Below are 20,513 nucleotides of genomic sequence, written 5' to 3' on the forward strand. Positions count from 1 at the left end.
AAAAAGGTGTTGTATGAACTAAACCTGACACACGCATAAATCCCCCCCCCCTTCACATCGTCACACCTTTTAAACGCGCATTAAATGTTATTATTAATCATTCAATTATTGGAAATGTAGGCACTCTAAGTATGTATTTAGCTTTATTTTCTTGTTAAATATTTGGGGATTTTAATGCATTTGATAATGGAGAATGAAAGATGACATTATGCTTAATTAAAAAGCACCAAAATACCTGATTCATGATTTTACATATCCTTTGGTGTGTAAGTGTGTGTTAGTACATGTTAACAATATGCAAAAGAAACATACCCCAAAGTAAACGATAACGCAAGTTATTGTCTCCAACGTAAATCTTTTTTCTTGGACTACAACAAACACACGGATTTTAGGCAACTTCCTGGGATTGGTAATGTAGTAAAGACCGACATCATAATTCCTCCAACTTGGCCTGTAAGTGAACTCCTGCATTGCATTGTGGCTGAATCTTTTAAACATGGTAAGGAGCGTCACATTTTCAGCTGACATAAGAGGTATTCAGGCCAATCATAACATACAGATTAGCTGGCCAATCAGGGACACCAAGCTTTTCAAATCGATGAGTTTTGTACATGGATCAGTGCGCAATCGGACACATTGTACTATACCAAATACACAAAAATAAAGTTTTTTTAGCAATGAAATGGGTGCACTTTAATGCTTCGTCTCTTCCGTCCTGCATAGGAGGGTGGAGCTAAGACGCGAGAAAATGAAACGAGGATTCACCCACAGGTGAGCAAATAAAAAGATTCGTATAAATACTAATTATTAATAAACATAACTTATTATTTACCACGTTTTTATTATACACTGTAAAAAAACTGAAATGTACATACAGCAACCTTTTGGCAGTAATTAGCATGTGCATACATTTTTTTATATTTTGTGTACTGTAAAGTAAAAATAGGTTTTTGTCACAGAAATTTAATTTATTCGCTTCGAAATGTGGTTGCAGACCAAAAAGCAGGATCAGATGCACAATCTGCAAATATTACAAAGACTAACCAAAGATTTTAATATCAAAAGGAAAAAAAAACACACACATAAACTGCTATACATGCACAACAACATAAGTAGCACAGCATGTATTACATTAATTTTTTTAAATATAGTCTTTCGTCAATGTCCATGTTCATTTACAAACTAAAATTATTATTATTCTGAATGGGGCGGTCGCTTCCTTGGCGCTGCCTATATCATTGAAAACACGAGCAGAGCGCTGCAGTTACTTTGTCTGCTGTGACGATAGCACAGCGATGTTCCAGTGAACGTACAAAACCATCTGGATCATGAAAACCCGTTTCTCTGTCAATATCAAAAGATATTTAGTATATCGATGGCTTTTTTGTGGAGTATGCTTTCAGTGTGTTTTTCCGAAAGAGCCACCTAATCCTAGATTGACACTCGAGCAAGGTAAGAAAGCGCTTTTTTATAGTATTTTACTGTTTATTCTATATTTGTTATAGTCGATATGTATATTTTTTATATACGCTTTAAAATAATAAATGAAATAGTCGAACTTGTAAGATATTTTAGAGAGACATTTTATAATTAATTTATCGTTCAGACAGTGTTATTTTACACAGGTTTATATTTCTGCACAGGTGATAATCGACTGCCATACGACAGAAATTACAGCCATACAGTTTTGTTTCAAGAGTCAAATTATTTGTTTATTGGAGGAATAAACAATGTACTACAGGTTGATGTGGACAGTGGTCAAAAATTACTAAAGGTAATTACTAAACAACAGACATACTACCAATATACCATTATAATATTAATATACAGTATAATTTATGTGTAATATGTGCCATATTATTGTAATACCCCTGTAATAGATGAAACAAATGACATGAAAATGTGCTGTGTCTGCTGTAAACTATGGTTATTTGGTAATTGCTAGTCCAAAGCTAAGTTAAATTATAGATGTGGGTTGATTTCAGTAGTCTAAACCCATACATCAGCTTTCCATTCATGACTGTTTCCACAGAAGTATAACATGTCATGTGTTTATTATAAGCTTAAATAAAAATAAACAAGTGAGTGGAAAAGTTAAACATAGGACGTAACAGGTGCACATGATTATTAGTGGGCTATATTGTGTTCAATTATTTATACATTAATTGTGTCTTAGATCAGGGAGCAAACAGTTTCAAACATTTGATTGGTTGTTTTGTTGTACAAGTTTTTTTTATTAATGTGTAGTATTTAACCCAGTCAGGACAGTCCAGGGGTCTCATTTATAAAAGTAGGATCCTTACTTATCACAAATCACCTGCAAGTTTGCGTACATAAATCATCCTCAGATCCCACCCTGCAAGCCCATTTTCCCATTAAGTTTGTTTTTTATAGATCACAAGCTTTGCGTGGGACTCATTTATAAAGCGTCTCATCCTCAGATCCCACCCTGCAAGCTTATTCTCCCATTAAATAACCTTTGCATGGGACTGGCATACACACGTTTCCAGCTCCGTTTTGTGCGTATGCCAGTCCCATGCAAAGGTTATTTAATGGGAGAATGGGCTTGCAGGGTGGGATCTGAGGATTAGACGCTTTATAAACGAGAGACCCCAGATCTAAACTCATGAAAGATTTATTTTATCAGGATGTCCAGAAAGCTGTTGCTAAACTTGTGTTAAATTATTTAAACATTAATGGTGTCATAGATCAGGGAGAAAAAATCCCCTATTGTTTTCAAGGGCTTGTGATTGGTTGTTTTGTACATTTTTGTTTATTGATAACAACAAAGTTTCCATCCAGGCACTGAATAGGAGTAGTTCAATCGCTTCTTGCTAACAGCTTGTTTCTATATGCAAGTGTTTTTTTTATTTTTTTTATTAAGTATTTTTATTATTCTTTTTTTTTAGACTTTTACCCTGAGTTCAGAAATATGTGCTGAGGTAAGTTTTAACATTTTATTAAAGCTGTGTTATCATGTTGTTTCTGCTTATCTCATGTTAATCTTAAAGCTCCCATAACACAAGCTGTTTCTGCGTATCTGATGTTAATCTGGGGTACCTATAGAGTAGTGAAGTAGAGATATGAGTAAGTCACGTGTCATGCAACACTTTATATAACACTGACTGAATAACTTATGATTCACTACATCTTCGTGTCGTTTATATAATATGCACTTGCGTGCCTATTTCCAACATAACACAAAATGAATTACCTCGTATGGCTTACCTCTGAAATGTCAGCTGGACCCGTAATTGAAAAAACTTTCCGACACTTGCACGAACCCTGGTGAAGTGCATTCGGCACAGACAAACTCTAACTCGTCCAACTGCTTTTTTGATACTTTGTCTATATTTAGCATGAGGAAACCAACTCTAACTGTGGGTTTACACCAGACGCGAGTTCAACGATTTGCGTGAGTAGATTACATACAAATTCAATGTAAAAGCGCAATCAGACGCGTCCTCGCGTGTGGCGATTCGAATGAAGCGATATGGTCGGGGCATTTGCCGAGAAAACACGCGCAATTCGCCTGAAATGTGTCTTCAATATTCAACTCGAACGAAAAATTCGCATGACATGAAGTTAAATCCCGCGAGTAGTCTAGAGCGAGTAACGCGATGACCCGCGTTTGGTGTTTACGTAGCATTACTGTGGGTTCACACCAGCCACGTTTGAGGCATCAAATTCACGTCTACCACGTCTAGTTTGCTGCTTGAACATTATAAGTTTACTCATTTCTTTCGCGTGTGAAAGCCGCACGTGAAATTCTAGTCATCGAGACATTCACACGAAAATTCGCATCATGGGAGGGGCTTCTGATTGGTTAATGCGGCGCATTTTTCCACTAAAGTAAAAAATTTTCAACTCGTGTGTTGCCATTTATCCAAACTAGACATGTGTCAACGTGTCTTCACATTGACTTAACATTGAACTGTGTTAATAAGTCAGAATGCATGAATTACCATTGAAACCCCCCTTTAAATACCTTAAGAGTAATATTACATCCTTCATATTGCCGAAGAGTCTTTAGTTTTATCAGATTTATAAAAGACAGATAAGCTGTACTGATACTCTCCAAATAAACCCAAACTCGGGGAGGCGTACCACGGGCGGAGCGAGTCACGAGCAAACAATACACACAAAACATAATCCCTCTGTCACTGGATAACTTTTGATTCACTACTTTACCTTGTCGTTTACATTGTATGCACTTACGCACCGATTACCAACAAAACACAGACATTTGATGCCGTTTTACTTACCACCTGTGACTCATGACCTGGTTGGGACCGCCCCATTTCAACAAAATCCAGTTTTAAACAAACACACAAATATAATATCCATTGTTTCCATAATGCTTGGTTCATTGGGAAGCTGAACAAGCTTAAATTTCCCTCACAAACAATAGCACATTTCATTGGTGACGTTGATTTGTGATGTTCATTGGTTTGTGTCAGCTCTTGGTTGGTGTGTGTGTGTGCGCTATTCTGGTTAAAGTGCCCATATAAGGACTTCCACTGTACTTCCTGCACCGAAATTGAAGATTGTTATGTATGAATCTTTCATGTTCGAAAAAACTTTCCAAAAGTCAGAATGCATGAAATAGCTTTAGACCCTCCCAAAGATAGGGTTTTGGATATTTTCTTACATTTTGTTTTACTGTTGTTACTTCTTCCATACAGAAGTCCTGTGAGAATGTCATCACAGTTATTGAGCGATTTCAAAATTGCACATTTGTGTGTGGAACGAACGGAGAAAAACCAACTTGTTGGAAACTGGTAACATTTTTTAAGAATACTTTAAGCCCCTGTTATATTTATAACTACAAAATTAGTCTGCCACGTAGTTGTGGTATTCTTGTTTTATACTTCCTTTGTAAAGTGACAGCTGCTTGTTCTGTGTCAATGTTTATTTTGTTTTGCTAAACTATGCCTACCAGTTTTTATTTTCAACTTTTTAACAGTATCCTGGAGAAAATAATACTCTGACTATGGAAGGGACTGGGATCTCACCACACACATGCACGAAAAACTCATTATCGCTGGTTGCAGGTATATCAGAGACCCAATCATTTTCAGCTTACATTAATTATCCTGCATATCTTGCACAGGAAATGTTTTACTCAGGATTGCTTTGATGCATAAAGTATGTATAAGTGAGTGTGCCAATCTGTTCAATGAATGTTTTTGTTTTTTTAATGATATGTTAAGATGGAGATCTCTATGCTGCAGCTCCTCTGTATAGTGATGGGACTCTTCTGCAGTTTCGCAGGAGGGCTGGAAACCGAATCAGTTTATGGATGCATGATCAGTGGCTCTCAGGTTTTGATTTGTTATAAATTTATATGAGATATTGTTTATATTTAAATTGTTGATAAAAGCATGACTGCATTTGAATAGCCATCAGAAGCATCTTGTGGCTTTACTCCCACTTGCTCAATTAGCTTAATTCACACTTTAGATTCAATGTGATGATTAAAGCGTGTTTGTGGCTGGGCAAGCTTTGCATTTACTGACCTTGCATCTTCTGCAGACAGAACAAAATGCACTCGTCACCAAAACAGTCTGATGATGAAAAAAAGTTCACTGTGTTTTAAAATAAATGAGGTTTTTAAAGGGACACTCCACTTTTTTTTTAAATATACTCATTTTCCAGCTCCCCAAGAGTTAAATATTTTTTTTTTTTTTACCATTTTGGAATCCATTCAGCTGATCTCCGGGTCTGGCGGTGCAACTTTTAGCATAGCTTAGCATAATCCATTGAATCTGATTAGACCATTAGCATCGCACTAAAAAAATAACCAAAGAGTTTCGATATTTTCCCTATTTTTCCCAGCTGCTGAAAATAGTCCCCTTAGTATCTTTCAATAGCAGGGGACTATTTTTGGGCACTGCATAATATCATTACGCCTCCTGCAGCCATGTTACAGCAGCAAAGTCCTTGATTATTACGCCAGAATGAGAGTGTAGTTCCTAGACATATCTGCCTAGAAAATCGCAACTTTTTAGTACACGATGTAACTACAGAAGAGTCAAGGTTTAAATAGTAAAAATGTCAAAACTCTTTGGTTATTTTTTGAGCGCAATGCTAATGGTCTAATCAGATTCAATAGATTGTGCTAAGCTATGCTAAAAGTGGTACCGCCAGACCCGGAGATCAGCTGAATGGATTCCAAAACGGTAAGAATCAAATGTTTAACTCTAAGGAAGCTGGAAAATGAGCATATATTCAAAAAAAGTATTTGGCACTTCTCGTATGAAAGAAAAATTTACAGATGTGATCTCTTTAATAACTCAATGATTTTTCAGTGAAATTAAATGGATAGCAAATGGAAACTTTTGCTTAAGTTTACTTTGTTTAGGATAATTAAATTCTCACAAATGTCTCTATTAGTGTTTCAAAAGAAATACAAGCATGTCATAAACTGAGCTCAGATTTGCCAAGTCTGCCATCAAAAATATTATCAAAGATTTCAATATGATATCAAACATTTCTCTTAAAATTTACCATAATTTAGACGTCTTTACCTGTACAATCTGCATTAAGTTTACAGCTCCATACTCAAAATTTTAACAATTGTCTCATTTGTGTTTTTATTTCTCATTTAAACATCTAAAACTTATTTACTGATAATCTCCTGAGTAATTAAAAAGAGCAAACTTTGATCGATACCATTTCTCTCTGGGTTTCCATGCAGAACCCACTTTCATTTCCAGTTTTCTGGCTAAACGCAACAGCGATACCATGAATGAGAAGATTTACGTCTTGTTTCGTGAGAAAAACTCAGACACCAGTCCAGAAGCAGATCCTTGGATTTCAAGGGTGGCTCGAGTGTGTAAGGTATGTTTCCCATCATTAAATCTTTCTCCACCATTGACGAGTTAACTCGTCAATTAAGAGAAACCGCTTCCCTGCCAATGACGAGTATTTCCGGCAATCCGCAATACCGTTATTATTCCGCAACCTATAAAACCAGAAGTATCGCCCTAGGGCAAACAGCTGTATGTCTGTGTATGTTTTTAGGGTCGCTCGGAATCTGATGTCTATCAAAAGTCCTTCACAAAAATTAAACATTATTTCCGCATTTCGCTCAAAATTTGGTGTGTTTGACATATTTGAGAGGTGATAAAAAGAAAACTAATGAAGGTTGGATGAAACGTTTTTTTTTTTTTTTTAAAGCGAATGGTCTGTTATTTCATTTGATATATTGTATGTATATATATTTAAAGAAGAACATTTTCTGGAAGGCAACTTTTTTAAAAATGCTGGCAGGGAAAGAGTTAAATGCTTCGGGGGGGGGATAGTTCACCAAAAATAAAAGATCTGTCATCACACAGCTGACGGTACCTGCTGACTTCTATAGTAGGGAAAAAAAATCCAAAAATAAATGTATGATCTTAAACACGTCTATGAATCATTGTAATGGTTTTAGTAGAGTAAAGTTGCTTATTTGTGAGAAGTAGTTTATTAACTTAAAGAAATGTTTTATTGTTCAATAAGCAGAAATGAAGCTAAATTAAATGAGCAGTGTTGGTTTTTGGCGACATCTAGCAGTGAGATTGCAAATTGCAACCAACAGCTCAGTTGACAGATCACCCCTTAATTTTCAAACGCATACGGTAGTTGCCACGGGACAAACATGTCATCGTCTGAAACAACGTAGGGATGAAACACCGTTTGTCCGTTTAGGGCTACTGTAGAAACATGACAGCGACTTCCATGTAAGTTGACCCGCGATGTATGTAGAGAAAAACGGCTCATACTATGATAATACAAAATACAGTTCATTATGTAAGGGCTTTATACACCGCTGATTATATAGTTATGTATATTACATTGCATTTCTGTCCAGAGATGCATGCTAAAAGTTACACATTGCACCTGCATGATGTAAGTCTGTGAGAAACAATAGAGATCTCATTTGTGATTCCCACTGGAAAAATCCAAGATATGCGAACACTTTCCAAATATTTCACATTTGACACAAACAGTGTTTGTCTATCTCTAGGGTTTGTTAGATTTGTGTTTTGTTCTTGGTAATTTGGTTATAAAACCAAACAAGAAATAAAGGGCATTCATGAAGAGCAAGTGTAACATGATCTTTGCCAACGCTGTGATAAAACAAGCAACTATCAAATATCCATCTGTAGGTCGATGAGGGCGGACCCAAGCAGTACCTGCAGAACATTTGGACCTCATTCCTAAAAGCGCGGCTTGTTTGTGGGATTCCTAATGAGTCGCTTTACTTCAACCGTCTGCAGGACGTTTTTGTCCTGCATGCTGAAGATTGGAGAGAATCGCGGGTGTATGCCCTCTTCTCTAGTAGCTGGTAAAGGGTTATTTTGTATTATAAAGGGTTATTCTGTGCTACTTCTTCTGTTAGTGAGGTTCCTCATTGTGGTGTTAATAGTGCAGTCTATATAAAGGGAAACAAAAGATGAGGAAATTAACAATAGTTCAGCATTTGTGACACTGTCTGTGAAATCCAGGCTAAAGTTTTATAGTCTAATGATCAGATCAGGATCATCCAAGTTTGATTTCATTCACTGATTTCACATCGATTTCATGATCTTAGTCAATATTAAAGATATCAAGGTTATTTGACCCTGTCTGTGAAATCCAGGCTAAAGTTTCATAAACTAATGATCAGATCAGGATCATCCAAATTTGATTTCATTCACTGATTTCACATTGATTTCATGATCTTACTCAGTTAATATTAAAGATATCAAGGTTATTTTTCACAGAAGTTTTTACATTATGATTTTATATAAAAACAGTAAATCACACAAAATGACTTTTAACTGGGTTTTCACAGGCAGGGTCACATTTATGTGCACTTAATGTATTGCATCACATTTATGTGCACTCAAAACCTCTTTTGAACACTTTTGTCATAGGAACTTTACGGCTGTCTGCATATATTCCTTGGAAGCTCTTGATGGTGTCTTTGAGAAATCATCATTTAAAGATTATAATAAGGAAATTCCCACCCCAAGACCAGGAACGGTAAGCCCTTATCTGCATTCCAAAGTAATTGTCTCCAAGCATCCTGTTTTCATAGTTCTTGTTTGTTTAGGTCAGGGCTGTCTAATCGTGAAATGCACGCGTCCTGCATCTTAGCTCTTACCTTAATTAAAACCAACTGATGGTGATAAATACATTACTGCAAAGCCGTGTTGGCCAATCAGAAGCCATCGCAGAGTTTCCCCTCAGCACATCACAGGCCAAAAACTCAGTTTTGTGGGAGCCGATGGTGTAGTGGGCCATGTGGTGCTTTCATCCTTTCAGTGACCCGAGTGACTCGTTGTCGTTTGCCGATCCCGTGCCCCTCTCTCCCCACAGTACTTTCCTGTCCTCTTCTCATTTCCTGTTAAATAAAAGCAAAAATGGCTTATAAATAAAAAAAAATATATATATATATATATATAGTGACCTAAACTATGCAGGACAGTGTCCCTAACTGTGCGCTCACACCAGAGGCGATTGAAGCGGATAAATCACACTATTCGTACGTAGTTGGACGGTTGAACATTTTGAGTTAACTCGCTTCGTTTGCACATTTTGCATGTAAAATTTGCGTCATTCGCTTGTGAAATTCGTGTCATTCGCACATGAATTTCAAATGCGAATATGCTCAATTTGTTGGCTTTAGCTAGCTTCTAGTCTTAATATGTATATATATTATATAATTTCTTTTTATTGAATAAAGAGCATATTTACAACTTACCAGATTTTCCGACCTCCTCACTTGTCCAAGATCCGTTTTATTCCTGTTTCTATAAAAGTACATAGATGTGTCGAGTGTCCACAGCTATGATGATTTTGTCCTCAATTGTTGTTTTGTATTTCTGCCTCAGCTCACTACATCATAATAACGTCACCACTAGAGCAAGCTCCTGATTGGTAAACGCGACGTAAATATCCGCCAAAGTACAAATTTTTCAACTCGAACGAATCACGCGTGTCAAACACCTGAAACTCTCAATTTGATCCGCGTCTTTGCATTGACTTCACATCTAAATCACTCGCGCTTAATGCTTCATTCGTGTCTGGTGTGAACGCAGCGTTACAGTTTTCATAATATGTGTTTGTTGCATCTTGTTAACCATGTGCATCACGTGTTTTGTCAGATAAGTGTCTGCTGCACGTGCGTCAAAACCGTATGTGATGAAAGAGACACTCACATTCAAAAAATATACGCAAGACACTCCCTTAACAGTTAACTCTAATTACACATGAGATTATGCAAGTATCTGGCAAACGCGAGCGTTTCTTTTATCATAAACCCTTTAGACGCGTCTGCAGCAGAACACATATTTTGAAAAAAGGAACCACACACGTGACGGGCTACATACATGTTGCAGTGAACTTCGCTTCGAGCGCTCACGAAAAAAGAAGTCACCGGCCGCCACTGCGTTTAGGTAGAAAAAAGTCATGTAAATGAAGAAAGTATATTCAAGTATGAACAATTGGTTAATAAGCATTTAAATTTATGCCTATGACAGATGCTTTTATTCAAAGCCACTTACAGTGAGTGCATTACAGTGGTATATATTTTGTAGTATGTGTGTTCCATGCGATTGAATCCATGACCTTTTGTGCTGCTAAAGCAGTGCTCAACCACTAAGATACAGGAACACACAACTTTACAACACTTATTTAAATAAAACATTTTCTGGACAGATGAATGTATAACATTGTTTACACGTTACAATGGTAACAAACAGCTAAAGTGAGTCAAGAATCAAACGTGGAATAAAACAATAAATGAGTCAGTAACAACCACAGACTGCACATATAAGTATCAATCATGTTGGCTTTGGATGTTTCAGTGCTTGGCAAACCATCTTTCCATGTTTTTGAGAGCAACACCCATCCACACATGTACTTTTTCCATGTGTTGTACTTGCATTAACATTTTTTTATGCTCTGAGTAAACTCTTGATTCAAACGAATCCTGGACCACGGTCTTTTTTTTCTGATGTATACATCAGCTGAATAAATAAGCTTTCCATTTATGTATGGTTTGTTAGAATAGGACAACTATATGAAAATCTGAGGGTGCAAAAAATCAAAAGTTTGAAAAATTGCCTTTAAAGTTAGCAACTGCATTCACTCACTAAAATAAAGTTTTAAAATATTTATGGTAAGAAATGAACAAAATATCTTCATGAAACATGATCTTTACTTAATATTGATTTTTTACATAAAATAAAAATCGATCATTTTGATCCATACAATGTATTTTTGGCTTGTGCTACAAATATACCTGTGCTACTTAAGACTGATTTTGTGGTTCAGGGTCAGATTTTGAAGTCATACCATCTGTTATATCATTGTTTTCGAAAACTTCCTGTATGATTTTACCCTTGACATGAAGGTGAATTGCTATTGTGTCTAACAATAGTTTTCTAAATAGGCTCTTGGGAAATATGAGTGGTCACTTCTTGCCATTTGTTTTTAGCATTAGTAAGATTACATAGACAATTGTCAGACCTCAGACAATGGCCAGTTTATCTCAGTCCTAAAAAAACTCTATCCTCCATTTTCTAGTGTGTACAAAACAGCAAATCTATTCCAATGCCTACCCTTCACATCATTAAAGACTACCCAGAGATGAACGACTGGATTCATCCGATTCACAAAGACAAACCTTTCTTCACAAGCACCGACAGCTATACGAAGATAGCGGTTGACAGAGTCAACGCTTCTGATGGAGACGTACACAATGTGCTCTTGCTGGCCACAGGTAGGCTATGTTTCCATCCGCCATTCGACACTGCCGTACGTGACTTCCTTTATACCAAAGAGGACAATTTATACAGCATCCCCTTTCCTTGTTTCCGGTTTTTGTTCTTTAGTTTTGTAACAAAATATTCTTCTTCCGTCTACACAATGACTTTTTACCACATTCATCCAGCAAAAGAAACCTTGAATTACTAAAGGCTGCTATTTAAGTGAAGCACATGCTGTTCATTTTTGTACCTCTTAGACAAAGGCACGATCCTCAAAGTCCTGGAGGATGACTCCAAAGCCTTCATCATCTCAGAAACACATCTGACCAATGGCTCAGCACCCATACAGTCTATGAAACTTGACTCTGAAAGGGTAATAAACTCGTAAATACAACATTTTAAATATCAGGCTGTTCTGCAGGAACTGAGTGCTATGTTCCGTTGTGTCTCCAGAAAAAGTTGTTTGTAGGATATCCAAATCAGATGGCTGTGTTTGACCTGCAAAGATGTCAGGACTACAATGCATCCTGTTGGGATTGTGTCCTTGCCCGTGATCCCTACTGCGCTTGGAGCGAAGACGGCTGCACGTCGCAAACAAAGTATGTCCTGGCTAAATGTGATGTCCGGGTATCTAATAAGTTGGCAAAAATGCAAACCACAGCATATTAGGAAATTTTATTCGATTATATACAAATGCATAGAAAAGGCACTAACGCATGCATTGACTACAATTTTATCTGTTGTTAATAATGTTGACCCAGTAGTCATTGTCCTGGGTTATGTCTTAATAAACACACCAATGCAACATGCATACAAAATGTTTAATTTTTGTATTTCATTTTATTCCATGGGCGCCGGAAGCCAAAAAAATGTTTAATAAAATATTTATTGGAATAGATGCCATTTTTTTGTATTCTGGTGCCTTTTAATTAAACAATTGCTTTTATAGCCTTAAAGTTTTGTTTACCTTGCACTGGAGATTACAATATATGGACTTCCAATGAGCCAAGTTGAATGAATTCGAGGAAGCAGCTGCGTGGAAGGCAATGCTGTATCTGAAAACAGAGTTCAATTTATTAGGACATTCCTCTAGTGCAGTGTTTCCCAAACTTTAAATTTACAGTGCATCCCTTCGTTTTCCCCCCAAAAGAAAATTTATGACATAATTGCTTTCACAGGCGTCAAAGTGGCTGGAAGTCATTTATTTTCAATGACAACCGGCGGCGAGCTCAGGCGAGCAGCGGCGCGTCATGTACGGTGGTTGTGTGAGCGTCGAGGAGAGTTGAAATCAACTCAACATTATGTTAATGAGCTTTGACGCGGTTCGCAGGAACCAATAGGAAGGCGGAAACCTCCGCTTGAGGGGATTCCAGATAATGCATTAGTGTGTCAGAGCGTCCACTACTCTTTTTCTATAGACAGTTTTGGCAGTAACAATATAAACAAGCGGCTTTCGTGGTCAACACGTAACTTCCGGTAAACTCCGCTAAGAATAAATAACAACAAAGTACTTTAAACTTAGTTTATTTATATAAAAAGCAAAATAAACAACACATAGATTACATAGGAACCAAAACATCTGTTATTTTCGACATGGTATTTGTTCAAGAGTTCAGTTTAGCAACTAGTCAGACATACACTGTAAAAAAAGATGGACGACGCCCGTTCGCTCTCTTCCATTGGTGAAAAGTGAAGTCGTCAGTGTCCCGATACGGCGCTGACATCTTGGGTCTTGAGTCTGCGCAGTAGCGATTTCGGGACCAGTCCTGCACAGTATTGAGCAGAAAGTAAAGCTGCAAAAGCAAGTCCCCGCCCTCGCAGAATGCGCATATCACAGCTGTCAATCATGACATGACATTTTATAACATTAATTTTAACATAACTAACTAAAAACAAACTTATTTTAAAAACAAAAAGTTGAATTTACATAAGCATGATACAAACTACCTACAGTAAATGACAGAAACACGCTTCGGTTAAAAGATAATTGAAGTGTAATTAAATAGTTTAGTTGGTCTCAAGTCCCATTGAATAACATGGGGGAGGCGGGGTTTATGACTTATACTGGGACCAGTCACTGGGGGGCGATCGCTACGTTTTGGCTTCACTTTTCAGGGCTTGTGCTTTAGTCAGACCATTAAAAAACTGAAACTGGAAGTAAAGTTCGGACCAGACACGTATAGCGTTACCGCACATGCGTCCGATGAAAACGTCTATAGGGTCGTTGGCAGGGCAGCCAGAGCTTTTATTGACGCTCTCGCCAGTGGTGTTGTGAATGCACAGTAACACTTGAAATTTAAATTAAACAAAACAAAACATATTAAATTGTTCAATGAAGTGCTGTTGGTTATATCCTTATTTTTCTGAGATTTAATTACACAGAATCTATGATAAATTAATTTATTTTATAAAATGTCATTAATCCGGGGCCGTACTGGGACCATCTCAAGGCCCCCCAGTTTGAGAACCACTGCTCTAGTGGAATGGATTTACTGATGGCACTCTTGACAAGTAAACAGACATATGCGCTAGAGAAAAAGTGAGTTGGTCTAATAGCATTGGCCTTAAAGGAACACGCCCAGATTTTGGGAATTTAGCTTATTCACCGTATCCCCCAGAGTTAGATAAGTCCATACATACCTTTCTCATCTCCGTGCGTCCCGTAACTCTGTCTGACGCAGCCCCCGCTAGCTTAGCTTAGCACAGAGACTGGAAGTGAATGGCTTTAGCTAGCATACTGCTCCAAATAAGTGACAAAATAACGTGAACATTTTCCTATTTATGTGTTGTGATTTGTATAGTCACACCGTGTACAAATAACAAGGTCATATGAGACACAGCCATCTTTTAACAGTATGCATACAGGGAACTATATTCTCAGAAGACGAAGCACTGCTACTTGGGCGGATGGTGAATAAGCTAAATTCCCAAAATCTGGCCGTGTTCCTTTAAAAAGTGAGTGTCCCACCCACATATAATTGTTCCAACACCCATGTTATACTTGTGGTTTAAAGTGAGTCTTTATTGCTCATACTTGTATATTGGGAAAAACTTAAGCTAAAGTATTACATTTATCATACCCCATTTGATATGAATGATACGTCAAGTCTTTTAAGTCTTAGGAGGGAGTCATGATATTTTTGGACCACCGCATTGTGGAAGCATTGACTTGTGTGAGACCAAAAGCAACCACCTTAGCAACATATTAAAAACCTCTTAGATCATCTTAGCAACCAAAAACCAATGCAGTGCAAGCCATACACCCACCCACCACTAACATGAGGTTTGAAATTTTCACAAGCACCACATGTTTAAATGGAAAAATGTGGTTTTAAAAATATTTTCTTTACTAATTTTGTTTCAGAGGAATACAAAATATTGCTAATGGAAGCACAAGTGAATGCAGCAGAAGTCTAGGTATGTTTTTACATTAACCGTGTCACTTTTTAAATGTAACACTGTTTACCCTGTTATATACTATGAGAAAACGTATTTTTACTATATCTCCAATTAATGTTTTTGTAGGAAGAATCAAACGAGACCTGTGCTCACCGCCACTCGTTTCTTTAAGAATTCAACACACTGTGCCCACTGATGTTCCCTTTTACCTCTCCTGCCCTGTCGAATCCCATCATGCAACTTACAGGTGGGAACATAAAGACAAGAACAACACATGCCAGCAGACCCAATCAGAATGCCTCTTTCTCATACCGGCAATGACGACAGCCCACTACGGCACTTACAAATGCATGTCCCACGAACGCGATTACACCAAAATCGTAAAGGAATATGAGCTCCTTCCTGAGCCTGTTTATAGTACTGCTGTACAGCGTAGAGCTCAAGAATGGATATCGATATTTGTTACCGTTGTCTTTTATCTTTGCTGCCTTTAATGTCAAGGAAGTTTTAGAAATGCCACTCCCTTCCTTCTAATGCATTTCTAATTTCCATTAAGCTAATTAATACCATCATTAATGCACTGCTATATGCAAGCCACTATAAAGTGTGTACGCCTCTTTTAATAGCAGTGTTTGCATTACCGTACCACAAGCAGGCATGCCAGGGCTGGTCGCGTTTGCAGAGTCAAATTCTTCGTGCTTTGGCAAAGGTAAGGTTTTTCTTGCCTGCCAAAAACCCTGGGCCAGAGCTGGCCTGTCTGGGCTAGAGGAGGGAAAAAGGTTTCTGTCAAGATGCGCGTTTCACCTTTATCTGTCAATAAAGTTACCGGCTATGTTCATCATTTGCACTGAAGAGAATGATCAGCATTTTTAAAAACAAAGACGCGTTAAAATACAGTGCCGAACTCGCCATGTTAAGGATCCAGCACACAACAATAGTGGTTCAAAAGTTTTTTTTTAAGTTACGGGCACAGTACAAAGTGTTTTAAGTCCAGCAGTGTTGTAAAATGATAGATGGTGTGTTGGATCATCAGTCCTTTATTAGAGAAGAGATCTCTCAAGTCACAATGGCAGCGAGGTCTAGCGCAGGGCTATTCAACTGGCACCCCAAGGGCCAAATGCCCTCCGGTCATCTTTGTCTGATTTAAAATCACCGTGGTTACTTTTACCACTGTACATGACAACTGACGGCAGAAAAGAGAGTCGGAGTGCTAACCATCTGCGAGTGCGTAATTATTGGATACTATTTAAGCTTTGGATACATAAAAAAAAACTTGTGCGACTACACCAAATGTAACACGCCCGACCGGAAGTGATGTACTGCAGTGCGTTCCAATCAAGAATAAAGGCTCTTGCGGTGGAATGAGCTTCTCTCCCACGTTAACGCAATTAAACAGAAATTTCATTACAAAACGGCCACTAGGGGGCGAACTCCAACAGTAGCATCTGAATGTAATGTACAATCGAACGGCGGTTCATATCTTTACAATTTTAAAAAGAAAACATAAAGTGCAATTTTAGTAAAAAAAAAAAAAAATTAACATTTGTCTCTAAAAATGTTAATCTTGTTAAAAAGCAATTTTTTATGTAAAAAAAAGAAAATATGAGTTTTCAGTAATTAAAATGCAAAATATTGCATACATGAAATGTGCATCTTTTTTGAAAATGACCTGTAACAAAAAGTAACAAAAACAACATAAGATATAACATATTGTACTCGCTGGTAGTCTGAACGGGGCGAGAGAGGTGCTGTCTGTGTAGCCCTTGCGATATTAAAACAATAACACCATTGTCATGTGATCTGTAACAGTGCTGTCATATAATCAGGCAACAAATAATTACAGCAAGTAACGGCATGATACTGAGTGTGATGTTGCTTTTATACTGTCAATTTAGTGGACAAAAGTAAGTGTAAAATGAGTAAAGAAAAGTCATATAACACCATGAATTTATGATTTGCTAGAGCTAGTTCAAAATGCATCAGCTAATTCACATGGCTATGCTAAAACTAGCAATAATAGGAAGGACTGTTTCTGAGAAGTTAATTGATTTACGAGAATTTGTGTAAGATAGAGTGATAAAGAAAGTGTGTGTTATTGACTTTAAAAGTAAACTTAAACAGTATTGTTACAATAGGTGGGAATTGATACAAAACATAGTCCTACGGTTATATGTCAGCATTGTATGGCTCTTGTGCAATCAGATTACCCCATACAGCAAAAACTATATTTCTCTGGCCAAAAATATATTTTAAATATATGCAAAATACATTTTGTAGAAAGTAATGCTCAATTAAATATATTTTAAATAAATTTAGTTTTAACCTTCATATATTTCAAAATGTATTTCAAGTGCAAACAAATATATTTCTTATTTTACATCCCATATGGCAAAAATGTATTATTTATTTAGAATTTTTTTTTTAAATATATGTTAAAAGTTAATTTTATAAAGTATATTTTTGATGTTGAAACTATATTTAACTTGAACCTTTTTAAAATGGTTATGTTTACAGGTGCGTAACAAAAACAACGTTTTTCTTTCAATGCAAGGTTAATATATGTCCTTGGATTGAAATATATGGAAGGCTAAAAATGTTTTATGCTTTCAAATGTATTTGGCAAAAAATATATGGGTGAAAAATATATTTTTGTAAACATATTCCATTTTTCCATTTTTGTATATTTTGAAATATATTTAAAAATATATTTATTTGCTGTATGGGACAAAACAAAACATCATTTTTGTTAGTCTTAAAGCACTTTAACTCGCATATCATTTTGTGCTAAGTTAATTTTAGTATGATCACGTAAGCTAATGCCTTATCAGTAAAAGGGTGTGTTTCTTTGCTTGTAAACAACTTCCTCCAATCCGTAGCTATAATCTTTAAGATTGTGTGCCTTTATGCATTTTATCTGGCTGTCATTAACACATTTTACCGTCAGTGTGTATTCAACTGTTTCTCATTCACATTGTTTTCATATGTTTCCCTTTGAAAATGAATGGAACGTTGTTTTGAATAGAAATACTTGGGTGTTGATACCCCTGCAGGATATCTGAACCTTGGTCAGGGTGGGGAACCACAGAGTCAGCATGACAATATTTAACTTTTACTTTGGCAGGCGATTTTATCCAAAGCAACTTACAATGCATTTATAATATACGTGTAAGCAGTAAGTTTATACCCTGGGAATCGAACCCATGACCTTTGTGCCGTTAACACAATGCCCAACCAGTTGAGCTACAAGAACACTCAGATTTTCTTTAATACTTTAATGAAAAGAGTGGATGTGAGTGCAAGAATGTAAGTGATATAAAGTTAAGAGTTCAGTTCCCAGCACATATAGCTTTAATGCAGTGCAAGTTGATTCAAATAAAGCGTCTGCCAGATGCATTAAGGATATTTATTCTAAGCTGACTGTACAATACTTTGACTTAATTTGTATGGTTGTATGCACTTTTCTTGTTTCATATAGTGCTAATGTAAACGCAGTACAGTAAGCTTTTTTGAGGGGGTTTATTTTGGGACATTGCACATTATCATGATAAATAGATTATCCTGTTTATCGCTCGACCCTTTAGCAAATGACTAAAAAAAAATATTGATTGAAATTTAAATTACTATGGGAGAGGAAAGCGACAATTGAAATAAAATCACTTAATTGTAATATGAAAATAAAGTTAAAGTTTAACATGAGTGAATGTATGGCAGTCCATACTCATTTAACCCATTCCAGTTATTAAACACACACAAAATTGGGTAGCTATTACTGTAGTGCCTGTTTACAAGTCCAACTAATTGATGACCCATGTTTTAGATATTTGTATATTTGTAGGTAAATTTTTGTGCGAACGAATTTACTAGTGTTAAAGGTGGTGTGTGTACATTTTAGCGGCATCTAGTGGTGAGATTGTGAATTGCAACCAACAGCTCACCCCTCAATTTCGAAACGCGTAAGGTAGCTGCAACAGGACCAACAGGTCATCGTCTGTGTAGAGCAGTTTGTCCGTTTATGGCTACTGTAGAAACATGACGGCAATTTCCATGTAAGGGGACCCACGGTGTATGTAGATAAAAACGCCTCATACTATGGTAATAAAAAAAATTAAGGTTATTTTGTAAGGTCTTTATACACCATAATGATAATATAGTTATGTTTATTATATTGCATTTCTATCAAGAGATCATTCCAGAAGTAAAACGATGCACTTTAAAAATATTTTGAATGTTTTTGTACTGAACATGACGTTCATGTGCAGGTTAAATTTGACTGATTATATTGATTATTGTAACTTTTTATTATTATAATTGTTCTTTATTGTCTTGATTTTAAAATGGTTTCTGTGCGCTGTTCAGTCTGTCACACACATTTTATAATTGGCATTAATGTTTTGAAGTGTTGTACAATACATTGAAGCGACGACAGTATTGTTGTTAGAAACATAAATAATGTATAGTATACAAAATAACACACAATGTTCTGTTAAAATTTTCATCATACTATTATGTAATGGAATAACCCATGAAATATTGAGAAGGCTCTGATACAAATAAAAAATAACCTGAATACATCAGCTGTTTAGCGGCTGTTCGCATTCGAATGTAGGCTATTTCTCAGTATGTGGTTTTAAACTGCTTGGTTTGAGTCATGCAAGTTTTATCATATTGATAACACAATGCTCTCACTTTCTAACAAATTAAGAACACTGTGTCCTTTGTCAGATTAATTTGTCTTGCCATGCACTACTTGCATTAGTATAAATATAGATTACATGTATGCTGTTGTATGTTGCATCTTCCCAAAATGTCCATGTGATTGTTATACAACACTTCTCTCTGTTTAATGTCTGCTATGTCTCAACTTTATTTATGTTTGAAAGTTCTTTATTTTTAAAATCAAGTGAATGTTTATTTGTATTCCCTTATGTATTTGAAAAATAAATATTTATTGTTTATCTGGACTACTGAAATGGCCCCTTTTGAACATACTGTTCATAAACAAGGTCTTTTCATACTTTGTTTATTCAGGGTTTGGTAGTGTCAAGGGATGCTATGAAAATATTGTTTTAGGAACAACTACAAGGTGAAGGGAGTTCCTGTTGTAAAATTCAAAACAAAACTTGAAGAAAGTTTACATAAAGTCACAAAGGGTACAGGTGTGTTAAAAACATCTATTTTTTATATTTATCCCGAAAATTCAGCAGACCACCTACAGTATTGTCCTGAAGTAAAATTAGTATGAATCATTTTAAATGTTATGTTAGGTCAGTGCAGTGGTGGAGGACATTAAGTTACTAAGTATATAATTGCTCATGCTTGTTCACTCCTTTAATTTGCAGTTTGGTTTGTAGTTTTCAAATGTTTCCCAGAGAC

General features: G+C 36.4%; 1 protein-coding gene across 1 annotated transcript; it reads left to right on the forward strand.

Annotated features, from left to right (window-relative positions):
- Positions 1-1,247: 1,247 nt before the first annotated feature.
- On the forward strand, positions 1,248-20,101 carry sema7a (semaphorin 7A (JohnMiltonHagen blood group)). The gene is made up of 14 exons (XM_065292064.2): positions 1,248-1,452; positions 1,644-1,774; positions 2,910-2,942; positions 4,686-4,781; positions 4,967-5,054; positions 5,214-5,324; positions 6,701-6,843; positions 8,154-8,332; positions 8,904-9,012; positions 11,560-11,755; positions 11,999-12,114; positions 12,195-12,340; positions 15,106-15,158; positions 15,267-20,101. The coding sequence occupies exons 1-14, from the start codon at positions 1,329-1,331 to the stop codon at positions 15,632-15,634; spliced, it is 1,893 nt and encodes a 630-aa protein (XP_065148136.1). The 5' UTR covers positions 1,248-1,328; the 3' UTR covers positions 15,635-20,101.
- The last annotated feature ends 412 nt before the right edge of the window (positions 20,102-20,513 follow it).

This window comes from Paramisgurnus dabryanus, chromosome 23 (assembly GCF_030506205.2).
Source record: "Paramisgurnus dabryanus chromosome 23, PD_genome_1.1, whole genome shotgun sequence".
NCBI lineage: Eukaryota > Metazoa > Chordata > Actinopteri > Cypriniformes > Cobitidae > Paramisgurnus > Paramisgurnus dabryanus.